Here is a 14,510-nt window from a genome sequence, read left to right on the forward strand (position 1 = left end):
ATATTTTTCTGTTCTATAAACCATCAACCATGTTAAACCTACCAATAATATCAAAATTTACCGAGGAAGTATAATATAGAAATAAATATAACCTTAAACTTAAAACAATACCTTAAAAAAATGGCATTACCTTCTCCTAATAAAGCTGTACAAATACTAATAAATACGATTAAAATAGTATCAGCCCACATGATAAAAGAAAGAATTCGTAAAATACTGTTTAAACGTTTAAACTATTCAGACATACAACGTGCACATTGAAAACACCGTGCCTATTCTCAAACTTGAACAATTGTGAATGGGAGAGAAACTAATCTTCATCATCTTTTATTATACGTGTTTACATTTGTGTTTGCTATGAAAATTTAAAAAGAAATATTTGTTATTGGTACAAAAATAATTTATATAAGCTTAAAGATTACGGACACACTTTTTTGTTATAAAACTTTTATTTTATAATAAATATTCTTTGTATTACTTAAACTTTATTTGTAACTACTAAAATTATATTGATAAACAATAATTTTAACATATAACTGAAAAGATACAATATATACATATGACGTAATAAAATCACAAATGTTTTTTTATATAAAATTTTTAATACATACAAAGTCTTAAATATATTGAGAACTATTTTGATAAGTTAACTTAAAATACTGCTACCTATTTTCGGAAATTATTTCGTATATAGAAATAAACGTTGTATTTTTTACGACTAATATTGCATAACAAATATGCATCACAATACTTTTGGCTATGTAACTAGTAAAAACATCCACATATTTTTACTGAACACATGCGGATAAATTTATATAGATAAAAGAAAATTTGTAACTTAGTATGCTATCATTAATTTTTATAAAGATTATATTTATAATAATCTTATCAATCTTGAAAATCTTCCATCTTATTTTTTATATGATCGGCATCGTCATCTTCTAAGCATTTTCTAATTTCGAAACCCAAAGCAGCACCCAATGGTGGTGGAACTGCGTTACCAATTTGACGATGTTTATCAAGTATATTTCCGTAAAAGCGAAAAGAGTCCGGGAAACCTTGTGATCTAGCACACTCTCTTACACTGACAACTCTGGTTTGTTCCGGATGTAGCACACGGCCCTATGCATAAACGATAGAATTAAATATTTATGAATAAAATTTTAAAAGTAACATAATACGTACCTGTTTGCCCATAGGTTCAGGATTAGTGATGGTAGTACCAAAAAATCCATCCCATTCTAATCTACCATATAAGCCCGCCCAATGATTATGACGTCTTCCAGTATGAGGTAAACACCACGGGATCAAAGTATTATATTGTCTAGCTATTGGGTCACACATCTTACCCGCGCAACAACTACATACGCCACGATGTGCTCCAATAGAACTCTTACCTGCTTTCTTATCATGATACAGATATTCTCTGCAATATATAACAAAGAAAGAATAAGTTATTTATTCTTTAAATTAATCATTCTGTTCTAATATCTAAAAGATTATAAATAAAAGTTATTTACAGTTTTTTTGAGTATGTTCCATCACTTAAACGCACTGCAATATTTGGCAAATCTCGCCAATCAGATCCACTCGCAGTCGGAATATGTGCTATGCGCGCTTCAACTAGTGGAGCCATATCTTTGCAAATATGGTCTCTCAATATTGCATCTGGTTCTTTAGGTCTTACCTGTAAACAAACATAAGGAAAGTTATATAAGAAAAGTTATGTTAATATTAATAATGCTATATTAGCAGTTACTGTTATTTTGTTTACTTTTCTTTGAAAGTGGGATATTGGCTCATCGCTATAAGCCATTTCTTCCGTATTCCACCCATTTCGGATATTAGGTAAATCAGACATTGCATCACGAACACTAATCGTTCTATATGGTGCCGACTCTATCCAATCACAATTTGATGAATACTATTAAAAAAGACATAAAATATGTTATTGAACTTATGCAAATGTATTAATAAATACACTAGGTAGACGATTTAATTAATTAAATTTATGTAGACATTAATACTAATTTAATTACTTTTTTATTATCAACAATGACGCTTAGTTGGCAAGCCCGTTTGCTAAATACATGGGTTGGTTCAGGGTATTTTGGAAGTACTTCTCCAGGTGCAGCAGCTAATATTATTAATCTGAAAACAAATGAATAAAGAATATATATGCCAAAACAATTAATCGATATAATTTAAATGTTATATACCTTCTTCTTGTTTGCGGAATACCGTAGTTTCCAGCTTGCAGAATACCAAATGTACATTGGTAACCCATTCGTAAAAGGCACCTTAACGTTAATTTGAGTACCATACTTCTTTTAAAAGATACAAAGTTTCTAACATTTTCCATAATAAAGAATTTTGGTCTATAGTAATCACAATAAGACAAACACGATACAACTAAAGAATTTTTAAATAACGAATATTGCCGTGAATTAAAACGATTCATGCCACTAAAACCTTGGCAAGGTGGACCACCACATAATAATTCTACTTCCCCTTTCTGAGGTAAACGTTGTCCATTATTATCGCAAAGATCACCCTAGAAAAGATAGAAATATATTTTATATTATATATATCGTATTTTTCTTATAATTTTGCATTGTTAGCTAAACTTACTTTCATAACTTTCCGTAAAAGTACATTGCAATCTTCACAAAATACTGTTGTATTAGGATTATTGAGTCGATATGCACATGCAGCTGGTTCGTCTCTTTCAATTGCCCATTGGTTATCAACAATACCAGCTTGTCGTAATCCTTCAGATAATCCTATAACACAATTTCAATTTTAGGAAATTTTCAGTATCTCACACAATTAAATTTTATGGGTTATACTAACCACCACAGCCAGCAAAAACATCTAACGTCTTTAACTTCCTTATCACCTTACAATAATCTATAGGTTTATCAACTATTTTCTTATCACTATTTTCTAATTTTTTACTTTTGCACTTTGCTTTTCCTTTCCCTTTCCCAATCACAGATTTTCCAATATTCATAGCATAGTATGGTGGATCAACAAACGTCTTTTCTAAGGCGTTATATGCTTGAGAAAAATAAAAACGATTTGGACCAGCAGCAGTCCATTCTTCTACAGACTGATCTAAATTTTCTGAATACGCCAGATAACATTTTCCGGCTACATCCGAAAATTTAACATCACAAACTGAAATTTTTTAGTTAAAAGATATGTTAATTGACTTATATTAATTTATATAATTTCTGAATTTTTTAAGTAATATTTTACCTTCTTCACTCCAATATACCATATTGAGATCAACTTGTTGCATTAATGTGAGTCCTTTGTGTGTGTTTTCTGGTCGATACAACTTATTTATTTTAATCCATATATCAGATGATGCAACTAATTTATTATTAGTGGTTGCATAGATTGAATTTATGTATCCAATATGAAATGGTTCTGGTGTATCACAATTAGATCCTTTCACATGGTCTGATGATTTGCGATAATATTCGGGATACATATCTTCATCTACTTTCCCTTTTTTTACTTTGGGAGAAATATGATACGTCGATGTAAATTTATACTTTATAGCCGCTGGCATTAAAAATACAGTAGAACCAACTCTAAATTCTTCGCCCTTATATTTTACCATACTGTATGTCACTTCCTTGTTGCTCTTCTCTTCTTCCCTATTAAAGACTTTTGGTGTGTAATAACATTGTAATGTAGTAAAACGCACACAGGCAGGACAAAAACGATGACTAATTTCTTTCCGTGGGCATTCGGGATCTGAAGTACAATCCTCAAAACGAGCTGTTTCTGGAGTATATTTTTTTTGATAAAAGAATGTCTTTCCATCTTTATTTTGTATTTCATCTTCTGGCAATACATTTCCTGAAAAATAATCAACTAATGTCTAAAATTTATCATTATATATTCCTTGAGAGTAGATAATATAAATACCTAATTCATTCCAATTTTTTGGGCACGTTTTATAAATGACAGTAGCTTTGGATTTAACTGAAGTGAATGGAACATTGTCACATTCATCAAGTAAAAACAATTCTAAAGGATCTGATGTTTCACCAAGTACAGTATCACTACCTCTTCTGAACCAGTTAGCATGACATAGTTTTGCACCACTTTTATCTTCCCACATATAAATGACTTTAGCTATTTGTAATGGTACAGTAGGATCGTTTGATTCAATTAAAACACAATCATTTCCTTTTATTTCTTCATCAACAACTATGACAGAGTTATAAAATGTTCTTCGTCCATCGTCTACGATGGGCTCTCCCACCCATGTAATTTCTTTCTCTACATGTTTAAATTCTTTCAAAATCATTTTTTGAGTAATCTTTACATTTTCTATTAATGTATCGTTAAAATCGTCATCTTCTTGATCTGAATCATCTGCTTCCTACAATTAGTTAATAAGTATTTAATACGTATATTTCACAAAAGAAAATGTTCTATATTAATGCCATTTATTATTAAAATATCTTACCTGTATAGCCATATTTGGACATCTTCTTCTGTTGCAAGCTTGCTTACTTCTTCCAGATCCACCAAATTTAATCATATCTTTGCAAGCTGTACAAATTCCACAATCTGGCTGTTGACAAGTTTCACATACCCCACACCTATGTCTTTTAGGTCCCTATAATAATATATTATACATAGTATGTATACATATAACATTATTTATTATAAGAATTTTGATTACATACCGATACTTCTTTGTCATTATTTGTAGCTATTTGATCAGAGAAAAATGTTTCAAACATATTATTGACTAATTTTGTAGTTGTAGCTTTCGTCCAAGTGACTTTTTTACTTTTCGGATCTCTAGATTGCGTTCTGCGTAATGCAATCCTCTTATTTAACGTTACACCAGCAAGAGTTACTAACGCACGCATACAAGGGCTTGTAATTAATAAAGGATCTTCTGGTCGTGCTGATGCATCAAAAGAAATAACTTGATCACAAATGAATTGTGCATACCGTAACAAAGAATCTTCTGTAAATCTGGCCAATCCTTTTGGTGGAACTATCGTCTAAAAAATATGTTTTGATAAAAGTTAATACATCAAAATGTGAAATATGTTTAAAAAAGTGAAAAAATTTTTACCTGCAGTTTATTTAATAAATCTTCATATGTAGGATTTATTTCATCTAATAAAAACTCTATAACTATTTTGCTCATGTAAATTTTTTCTTTTACAGAATCCATAAATGGTGCATATGCTTCAGCAGGTTCCATCAGTATATATTCTGCAAATGCTGTGGTAAATCCCACAAGTGCCAATTCACCACCATCAAATCCTGACACCCACCATTCATTTATTGGTCCCATGTCTTTTGTAGGCACACCTCCTTCTGGACATGAGTTTTCTTCATAAATAGGTTTCATATAACCAGAAAAATAAAGCACCACATTTTTTTCAATTAGACCAGTATCAAAAGAACACAAATGACCATTCTTATCATATACACTATAAAAAGAAAAAAGAAGACAACATACATAAAATGAAATTTAATTAAGAGAAAATAGATTTATATAATTTTTCTATTATAAGGAATGCCTACCAGAAGTGAGTTAATTTATTTTGTGGCCTTTCGTCACTTTCATGAACCATAGCTTCTTCTCCTGTGAATAAAGATAATCTAGGATCTGTTAGTGCAATCATTTCTTCTACTGCACCATTAGGATGCCCTGGATATATTTTTATGTCTATGCTTGTTAACTTTTGACAACAATATTCACATTTTTGATGTACATTGACAGGTTTCTGGGGCAATATTTTGGATTCTTCTGTATTTATTGTATCGTTATCCCCAGTTTTAGTTTTCTTTAGGATGTTCTCAGGTTCATCGCTTGAATCTGATTGTTTTTGCTCTACTACCAAATCAGTGGTGTTACTATCACATATTATTTCTTCTTTTTGCATTAACATAGGAGATTTTGCTTCTAACTCTTCACTTCCACTACTTTTTCTTTTAACAGATTTTTTTGACTGGGACCTTTGTTGTGGTGATGGATGTTTAGTTACATCTACATTAATTTTATTCAAATCAGATGTGGGATCTATATTAATATACTTCCCACTACGTAGTTTTTTCCTATCATTACTATTTTCTTGAAGTATCATAGCGTCAGTCACTGATAAATGTAAAGTAAATTTAACCCTTACTATTTAAACTACGAACTATGTATTTTTGTAAATTATTTTTGTTTCTTACCTGTGCCCTTATTTTCTTCGATAACTCGACTATTTAAGGGTATTTCTCCTCCATCATTTTCATCCTGTATTTGTTTCTCTACCTCGTAACTTTCTGCCTTTGGTATAATAGCGGATATCATATTGTATAAAATCGATTATTTCTATCGAATTTTTCTACAGAAGTTATTACTCTTAAAAAAAATACGAATTTCTTATATTTATGTCCAAATAAATGCTCTAGGAATGTATTTGTACGTTAAAAAATAATTACAAATGAACACGTTTTCACGTACTTTCAATGTATAGCGTACTACACAATTCAGCTGAATAGCATACATATAACTGTAAGTTAGGACACAACGCTGACGGTTATACCGCCAAAATCTTTCAAACCTAGTTCACATGAGAATACCATGTTTGATGCTATATTGAACTTTATATATACATAGAAACGCTTTATTTTCATTTGTTTTATGTATTTATTATTTATTTCTGTAATCTACAAATTTATCTTATGTTTCATTATATTTATTAATATGTTTTAATATTCATACTTTACATTTAGTTCAAATAAATTGTAAATTCAAATATTATTCTTTACTTATTTAAAAGCCACATTATATTTTGAAATATGATTGGTTAATTATATAATTCAATATATTTATTTTATACGTAAAAATAACAAACATACACAAATTTTAAAAATAATTATATTTACTAAAAAATATAAATATTATTTATAAAAGCGTCATGTCTCACAGATGATATGATCGATGTAAAATTGTAATTTCTGTCTGTAAATATAAATATAACCTATAAAACTACATTAGATCATGGAGTTTTGAATTTGTACGAAGTGATGAGTACACAGTCAAAATTTTAAATTAAATAATCATAATAAAGGTAATAATAATAATAAATATATAGAATTGCGTAGAAAATAGCATAGAAAATGTAAAAAAACATATTGAAAATAAATTAGTATTTCCATTGCATAAACAGAACAACAAAATTTGTATATTATTATATTGTAAGCTATTTATAGACATCAAGCAATGAAGAATTTTAGATAAACCAAATTTACTTTTATTTTCAAAATTATGATGATATTTTTGGTTAATATTTTTTAATATTGACATTTTTGTATATTTTAAAACTGTAATTATTTTACAGCTATATACTATTGTTGTTATCAAATTTACATAAACAAAAGGAGATGCTATGGGAGAAAAAAACCTAACTGATGAACAAAAAAAATTTTTAGAAGAATGTGAAGAGGAATTTAAAGATCGATACACTGAGAAAGATATAGAATTTATGAAAATTAAAAATATGGAATTAAAAAAGCCACCCATTGCTGACCCCTGGTATCCTAGAAATAAGAGATATAACAATGATAGGGATGAAAGATATCGACATCGTGGTAGACATTATTCTAATCATCGCTATAAACCTTATCACAGATCATGATTATTGAAGTTATAAATAAATTTCTGCAAATATCTGTTCTATAAATTTCTACAACTGACTGTAATCATTTATTGGATAATAAAATATTTAAGCACATAGTTGTTTACAATAATATAACGATATAAGTTTAATGATATAAATAATAGAAGTTAGTACATAATTTCTTCATAAAAACATTAGTACTTCTTTTTACATTGTAATATAATTTTTGTTAATTATTGTACAATTTAATTTTTAGGACAGATTAATTTGATGCATGTTGCTTAACATAATCCACAATAAAATTAGGTAGTTTATAGTTGAACCAAATGAACATTTTATTCCAATTACATATACTGCACACTTTTATATTAAATTTTACTTTTTAATTTAAATGCTGTCTTTCACGGAGTGAAATTAAATTTTACATCATATAATCATGATGACCTGATTTCAATGAATACTGAAATAAAAGAAAAATAGAAATGAACTATTTCTTTTTAAAAAATAACCTATTTGAGATATAATTTAAAAAGTTATTTGCCATAAAAGTCACGAGATAGATGTCAAATTGTTAGAAACTTCTCATGATGTATAATCTAATTCAATAAATAATTTTAATTATCCAATCATTAATTTTTCTATTGTAAAATAATAAAACATTTAACATACATACTTATAACGCAGGACTAATGCAATATGACTACAAAATACATATTTGCATAACACGTACGTACAAACATAGGTACATATTTACAAGATGAAGATGAAATATTATACAGCTAAGAATGTAGCACTTATGTAGCAATATAAATTTATATATATATATATACACTATATGTTCATATATGTATACATGTATTAAATGAGACAATCAGCTGTTTTATTAGTAGGTTTGAAACACGTGTTCTTTTTGTCTTCAACCAATATCATTAAACGTAATTGAACAAAGAAGAGAGACATATAGTATGTCACGAGTTAACTATCCATTTTTAGAGATATATGTGTGGAATTGAAGCAAAGGTTGATAGTTAGAAAGTAGTCACTTCGAAACGTGATTAGCGATTAATATTCATATGTAAATGAAACGCGTATGCTCCACAATCCATAATAATAAGTGAATCAATTGAGAGTTCGTTTGCATTCGTCTATGCATTAATCTAACTTGTAGCAATACATTGTTTGGTATATGAGAGAGGACATGAATAAATTCGACAAACACTTGCAATGACGTAGGACAAACTTTTTTTGAGCCTAAAGTGATGAATTTAGCCTGTTTGTAATATTCTCAAGTGACATGCGTGTGCGCAAATTTTTAAAAGGAAGTAGCACGCGCAAAATCCTGTGTTCTACTATCTTTTATTTTTGATATATCGAAAATGTTCATTTAAAATGCGATAATAAAAGCATAATTTAGTAGTTCAGTTATTCATTGAATAGAGTAAGTAACATTTCTTGTTCTTTATGTATTTTTGAGAGCGTAAATCATTTCATATCCATAAAATATTTTTAAATACCTTTTCGACATGATGAAATTAGAATGTTTAAAAAGAATGTCACAATGCTTTTTTTTTATAACAAGTATTTTCTAATATAAATATAAATGATATAAATGCGATTTATTTGTTTTTGACAAAAGTTTAATGATGCGAGAGGGAACATATGTATTATCTTTAACAATAAAATATATATTTAAAATTATATATTATCATTTCTTAGGTTTGTAACATTATTATTGAAGTCAGCTAACATTAAAAAGATTGTGAGAAATTAACATTTATATTTATACTAAATCTATAATTGTAAAAAGAGAGTGTGCTTCATTGTTTTATGCAAATTCTATATGACTTTTAATGGAGTGGTGTAGGAAATTACTTCACAAAAGGTATTATATAAAAGTACATTAAAATTCTGAAATATTTAATTACTTTGATATATTGATATGTTAATATTTTATTTTGGTAGAAATATTATTCCTGTGGATGACGAGTTGGAAACTGTCGATGAAAGAAAAGAACGATGGAGAAGCATCTATGCAATTTATTTTACTATGTTTCTTATGTCGCTTGGATTCAGTATTATACTCACAGGAGTATGGCCATATCTTGATAAAGTAAGTATAATAAAGATATAATAAAGATGAACTTTGATATGTAAAATATTATTATGGATTAATGTTGTAGTTGGATAAAGATGCTGGTAAAGAGTTCATGGGATATGTAGTTGCAGCAAATCCTTTGGGACAAATGTTATTCTCTCCTTTAGTAGGTTGGTGGGGAGATAGAAGGGGATCTATAAGACTTCCACTTTTATCAACATTAGCTCTATTTACATTCGCATCAGGATTATATAGTGTCCTTGAGATTGTACCAGGTGATCAAAAAATTTACATGATAGCTGCTAGATTCTTGGTTGGAGTTAGCTCTGGTTAGCAGTTTATTTAATTTTAATATTATCAGTTAAAAAAGAATTGTTGATATTTATTTATATAATATGATGTTTTTAGCTAATATCGCAGTAGCTCGATCTTATCTCTCAGCAGCTACAAAATTTGTAGAAAGAACACATGCTGTTTCAATGGTGTCTCTAGCTCAGGTAATGTGATTTTACGTTTCCTTATATGTGTTAATAGAATTTTATATACAGCTTGTTTTAAAATGTGTTAGGTGTTAGGATTTGTAGTAGGTCCTGGTTTGCAAGCTGCAGTTACACCTCTTGGAGAAAAGGGCGTATATTTTATAAATGTACCTATTAATATGTATACTATGACTGGTTGGATAAATGTTATAATGGGAATCCTTAATTTTGCTTTATTCCTTCCATGGAATTTCACAGAACATCGAATTGCTATTCGCGAAGCAATGAGAAATGAAGGAAAACAAACTGGTAAATTTATTTAAATTAAATAATACTCTAATTAAATAAACATGTTAATATTTTATTGAAAAATTCATCTATTAATTACAGAAGAAGAAACCCTGAAGTCTATAAAACCAGATATTCTGGCAGCAGTGACTTTAATATGTGCCTTTTTTGTTTTAGTATTTAATTTTGTCCTCCTTGAAACGTAAGTACAATTTCAAAATATAAAATCTTTTTATGTCATATTTTATACTCTTTTATTTCTTTATAGACTTGGTACTTCTTTAACTATGGATCAATTTGCGTGGTCGAAAACGGAATCTCTATATTATATGGGTCTACTAATGAGTATTGGTGCTATTATGTCATGCATCACATTTGTTATGATCGAACCTTTATGCAAAAGGTATCAACTTTTTGTGGAGATATGTTGCAGGAAAATGACTCCTTATTTATTTCTTAAATATTTTCAGATTTAATGAACGTAAGGTAATGTTGTGGGGTGGATTTTTGTTTATGGTAATAGGAAGAATATTATATATTCCATGGGGACCAGACCCTCCGAAAATTGCTGATTACGGACGTATGTACAGAAATAAACAGAGCATCTCATTTATATTGTATATAATATTTAAATCTAGAGACATTAAAATTATTTTATTTTACAGCATTTAACAACATTACAAAAGATGCTGATGGTATAGACATCGTAGGATGTCCACATACTCAAGAATGGTGTACCTATACACCGCAACTTACCGTCACACAGTTTTTCATTGGGTACGGATTCACTACTATAGGATATCCATTAGGTGTCACTTTAATACAAACTATCTTCAGTAAAGTATTGGGTCCTCGTCCTCAAGGAGTTTGGATGGGATTTATGACAGGTGCTGGATGTGCTTCTCGTGTGTTAGGTCCAATATTTGTTAGTGTAATTTATACTCGTTTTGGAACATATCATACGTTTGGTGTTACTGGTTTAATATTGATAGTATGTATGATATGGTTACAAATTGTAAACGAACGGTTGGTTCCGCCAAAAGTAACAATTCCATCAAAAGACGCGGAAATTCCATTAGTTCACTTCAAATCTAATGATGCTCAAGGATCAAATGATTCACATAAAAATAACAAAAGTGAGGGATGTGATAAAGTGTAGTGAGTACTACACTCTAAGTTCGATTTTATTTTTTTCGAGCTTATATACATAACATATGGCTGCCATTAAGAGTTTAATATAAATGCAATTATGATATTACGAAATGCAAGTATATTTTTTATGGATATTTACAGGTTTTTTAAAATACATATTTTATATACATAAATATGTACGTAACAATGAAAGAATATAACCAGGGTCGTGTAGTTTTTAGAATAATATAATGTAAGTAATGAATTTGTTCAGTTTTAGAGTCAATCTCATAAAGTAAAATTACAAAATGAAAATAATATATAATACAATATGATAAAAAAAAAAAAAAAGAATTCTACAACACTTATTACGATTTTATGATATGATTCAATACATGAAAATTATACAAGTATACACACGCAAGTATATTTTTTATGGAAAAATTTGTTTAAAAATATTGTGTATAGTTTTTAAATTTATATGAATATACCTGTCATAATAACATAGAAAGACTGATATTTAGCTCAATTTATATATAAATAAGGGTGCAATTAAATTTAACAGTTACAAATGTTTTTCACAGAATAATCTGGATTTGTAAGTACTTACCATAAATAATTGAATGATGTTTTATACTACAGTTGAATAAACTCAGTGAGTATTATGAATGAAAAAAGTTGGATAAGGTTACAAATTAAAAAAAAAAAGATAAATTTTTGCATTAAAATAATTGTAGTTAGTGAAGTACGTTTTACTAAAATGTATATATATTTGCTAAAATAATGATATAAAACAACGTGTGCAATAAAGGATGCGCCTAAAGCAATGTGTTTGTATTTGAAGAAATGTATCAATTACTGTTTTATAAAAATAAATATAAAAAACTAATTAAAATCTTAAGAATCGTGCTGATTTATTTGTATATCTTATTGATGGTAAAAATTATTTAATTATCGTCGCGAAAATTCAGTGTCTTACAACTGGTTGATACAAGTATTATAAAAATCAAAAATAAATTTCTAAGAAAAGTTAAAAACATTACTATAAATACATACATTTTGCAAACACTTTTATACACTTTGCACGAATGCATGTTTTTATAGTAGTCAAACTATTTTAAGTTATAAAAAAAGCATTAACACATACCCTTAGAATTATGTGATAGAAATGCTTGATGTTTCATAGTATAAATAACACTTATAAATATAATTAGTCTTTTTTCTTTGGCTTCTTGGGATTACGTGATCGCGACTTAGCTTTACAAAGGGGACAGATTGGTGCATTTCTATGAATTTGTTGGTGACATGATAAACATGATTTCATAGGGGGTGGTTGTTGCCTAAAAGCAAAGACACAAAACATAAAAGCTAATATACTACTATATATAGTATATTTTAATGTATCATAACATATAGAGCACTTTTGTTATTTGTCACTGTCAATAAAATTTTTATAAAGTTAAATATATTGGATACAACTAACTTAGTTGGCTAATGTGACTTATGTATTATATAGAAATATAATATAAAATTGCGATATACCAGTGGTACCTGAATGTTGGAGCAGGTGGGCCTGGGGCTGGTGGCAATGGTCTTGGTTCTGGCTTACTTGGACCTTGAAGAGGTTGAGGAGCAAGGAAAGGTGTGGAACCACCTGGGTGACCAGGATGGTGCAGAGTAAGAGGGGGTAATAAATCTTCTCCTCTTACTTCGACCCTCCATTCTGCTTTTTGCATTGGACGGTCAAAGTAGCTATGAACAAACAATCTTTGTTATAATAATTATAATAGTTTAATAATTCAATTCAAGACAGTTTATATTTATTTCACATTTCAACTTACTCTGGTGAAATAAGATCAGATTCTGTTTCATATAATTCTGGTAACCTTTCCAATCCTAAAAATTCCCTACGCATACGATCAATATCATGTTTTAGAGGTTGATAATCGTTATTATGGATTAATTTTGCTGTCTCTCTTGCTTTATTTCTAGCTTCTTCTGCTTGTTTAATAACAGCTTCCATCTACCATAGTTACATAAATAATTATACCTATAATCTAGAACTAAGATATTAGATCATTCATCATACCGCATTTATATCCGCATGTATTTGACGTAATTCTTCGACATGTGCCATTTTTTCTTGCATAAGAAGATCCATTTCTTGTTTATATTCCAGCAGACATTTTTCTTCTTGTTCAGTTTGTTCTACTTCTTGCAAGATTCTCTGCTTCATCTTTTCCAGTTGGAGTGTTTTCGACCTAACAAAGTACACAAAATATTTAGAAGTTTTATTTTAGAAAAAAATAAATTGAATTATATTACAGTTCACTATAGTGACGTTGCACAAAGGCACGTTAAACTTTTCGGATTGTTCAAAACATTTCATCGTGTTTAAAGAAAGACTTTGTATATGCAAATTCGTATATGTACTTGATGTCTTTCAGTGCTTCCAGTTTTGCGAAAATGACTGTAGTTTCGGTGGCTGACATCGTTAAATGCTTCCCGATACTTTTGTTTAGACAAGCCTGTCAAACGAAAGATAGCTTGTTTATCAAATAAATGCAGCGAGTTCAGAAGCCAAATTCCTTTTGTCAAGGCATTACGGGCGAGATATTTAAGATATAATTATAAGAATTCTATATGCACAGAACTTTCATTGAGAAACGAACGAAATCGTCGGACTTGTAATTATGTATTTTCCAGAATTAACTAATTTCATTGACATTCAACACAACGAATATAATTCATACCATAAATTACAATGACAGGCATCTCTTGATAGATCAGAAACAACAAATTCCAAGATGCAGTCGAATACGCGCGCCATATAGCGCTATATCGACGAACTAAAAAAGA

The 14,510-nt window shown here is 29.0% G+C and overlaps 3 protein-coding genes and 1 long non-coding RNA gene across 11 annotated transcripts; 1 reads left to right on the forward strand and 3 right to left on the reverse strand.

The window, feature by feature from the left end:
• Positions 1–6,638, reverse strand: LOC100649098 (DNA (cytosine-5)-methyltransferase PliMCI). 3 transcript variants are annotated; one of them, XM_048409069.1, is made up of 17 exons: positions 6,500–6,638; positions 6,226–6,397; positions 5,572–6,145; positions 5,114–5,477; positions 4,713–5,039; positions 4,490–4,642; positions 3,943–4,402; positions 3,262–3,873; positions 2,854–3,180; positions 2,632–2,783; positions 2,220–2,554; positions 2,040–2,151; positions 1,775–1,924; positions 1,521–1,687; positions 1,186–1,426; positions 131–1,122; positions 1–38 (listed from the first exon to the last, which is right to left on the reverse strand). In XM_048409069.1, exons 2-16 carry the CDS (start codon positions 6,344–6,346, stop codon positions 889–891), a joined length of 4,329 nt encoding a protein of 1,442 aa, XP_048265026.1. In that variant the 5' UTR covers positions 6,347–6,397; positions 6,500–6,638; the 3' UTR covers positions 1–38; positions 131–888. The 3 variants fall into 3 exon arrangements, with proteins under 3 accessions (XP_048265026.1, XP_048265024.1, XP_048265027.1); XM_048409067.1 differs by having other exon boundaries at positions 6,226–6,582; XM_048409070.1 differs by having other exon boundaries at positions 112–1,122; positions 6,226–6,582.
• A 1,070-nt stretch (positions 6,639–7,708) lies between these two features.
• Positions 7,709–8,464, reverse strand: LOC125385716. Its single transcript, XR_007225283.1, has 2 exons — positions 8,332–8,464; positions 7,709–8,118 (listed from the first exon to the last, which is right to left on the reverse strand). It is a non-coding gene; the product is annotated as an uncharacterized LOC125385716 (long non-coding RNA).
• Positions 8,465–8,964: 500 nt separating this feature from the next.
• Positions 8,965–12,546, forward strand: LOC100648831 (major facilitator superfamily domain-containing protein 8). Of its 2 annotated transcripts, none has more exons than XM_003398165.4 (10): positions 8,965–9,096; positions 9,375–9,540; positions 9,621–9,768; positions 9,839–10,082; positions 10,162–10,250; positions 10,322–10,541; positions 10,623–10,722; positions 10,789–10,923; positions 10,991–11,100; positions 11,186–12,546. In XM_003398165.4, exons 2-10 carry the CDS (start codon positions 9,509–9,511, stop codon positions 11,677–11,679), a joined length of 1,572 nt encoding a protein of 523 aa, XP_003398213.1. In that variant the 5' UTR covers positions 8,965–9,096; positions 9,375–9,508; the 3' UTR covers positions 11,680–12,546. The 2 variants fall into 2 exon arrangements, with proteins under 2 accessions (XP_003398213.1, XP_020720673.1); XM_020865014.2 differs by having other exon boundaries at positions 9,839–10,028.
• On the reverse strand, positions 12,541–14,440 carry LOC100648642 (zinc finger C4H2 domain-containing protein). Of its 5 annotated transcripts, none has more exons than XM_020865021.2 (5): positions 14,085–14,440; positions 13,741–13,912; positions 13,493–13,674; positions 13,194–13,418; positions 12,541–12,991 (listed from the first exon to the last, which is right to left on the reverse strand). In XM_020865021.2, exons 1-5 carry the CDS (start codon positions 14,141–14,143, stop codon positions 12,862–12,864), a joined length of 768 nt encoding a protein of 255 aa, XP_020720680.1. In that variant the 5' UTR covers positions 14,144–14,440; the 3' UTR covers positions 12,541–12,861. The 5 variants fall into 5 exon arrangements, with proteins under 5 accessions (XP_020720680.1, XP_048265055.1, XP_012167861.1 ...); XM_048409098.1 differs by having other exon boundaries at positions 13,203–13,418; positions 14,085–14,439; XM_012312471.3 differs by having other exon boundaries at positions 13,194–13,403; positions 14,085–14,434.
• Between the last annotated feature and the right edge of the window lie 70 nt (positions 14,441–14,510).

Source organism: Bombus terrestris, chromosome 10 (genome assembly GCF_910591885.1).
Source record: "Bombus terrestris chromosome 10, iyBomTerr1.2, whole genome shotgun sequence".
Taxonomy (NCBI): Eukaryota; Metazoa; Arthropoda; class Insecta; order Hymenoptera; family Apidae; genus Bombus; species Bombus terrestris.

Coding starts and splice junctions, on each gene's coding strand:
- LOC100649098 (XM_048409069.1), bottom strand. CDS start 6,346: ATGATATCCGCTATTATACCAAAGGCAGAAAGTTACGAGGTAGAGAAA. Junction 5,040..5,113: donor ATTTATTAAATAAACTGCAG/GTAAAAATTTTT, acceptor CATATTTTTTAG/ACGATAGTTCCACCAAAAGG. Junction 3,874..3,942: donor AAAAAATTGGAATGAATTAG/GTATTTATATTA, acceptor ATTATTTTTCAG/GAAATGTATTGCCAGAAGAT.
- LOC100648831 (XM_003398165.4), top strand. CDS start 9,509: ATGGAGTGGTGTAGGAAATTACTTCACAAAAG. Junction 10,251..10,321: donor CAATGGTGTCTCTAGCTCAG/GTAATGTGATTT, acceptor AAAATGTGTTAG/GTGTTAGGATTTGTAGTAGG. Junction 11,101..11,185: donor GAAAATTGCTGATTACGGAC/GTATGTACAGAA, acceptor TTTATTTTACAG/CATTTAACAACATTACAAAA.
- LOC100648642 (XM_020865021.2), bottom strand. CDS start 14,143: ATGTCAGCCACCGAAACTACAGTCATTTTCGCAAAACTGGAAGCACTG. Junction 13,913..14,084: donor GAAGCACTGAAAGACATCAA/GTACATATACGA, acceptor GTACTTTGTTAG/GTCGAAAACACTCCAACTGG. Junction 13,419..13,492: donor TCTGATCTTATTTCACCAGA/GTAAGTTGAAAT, acceptor ATTATAACAAAG/ATTGTTTGTTCATAGCTACT.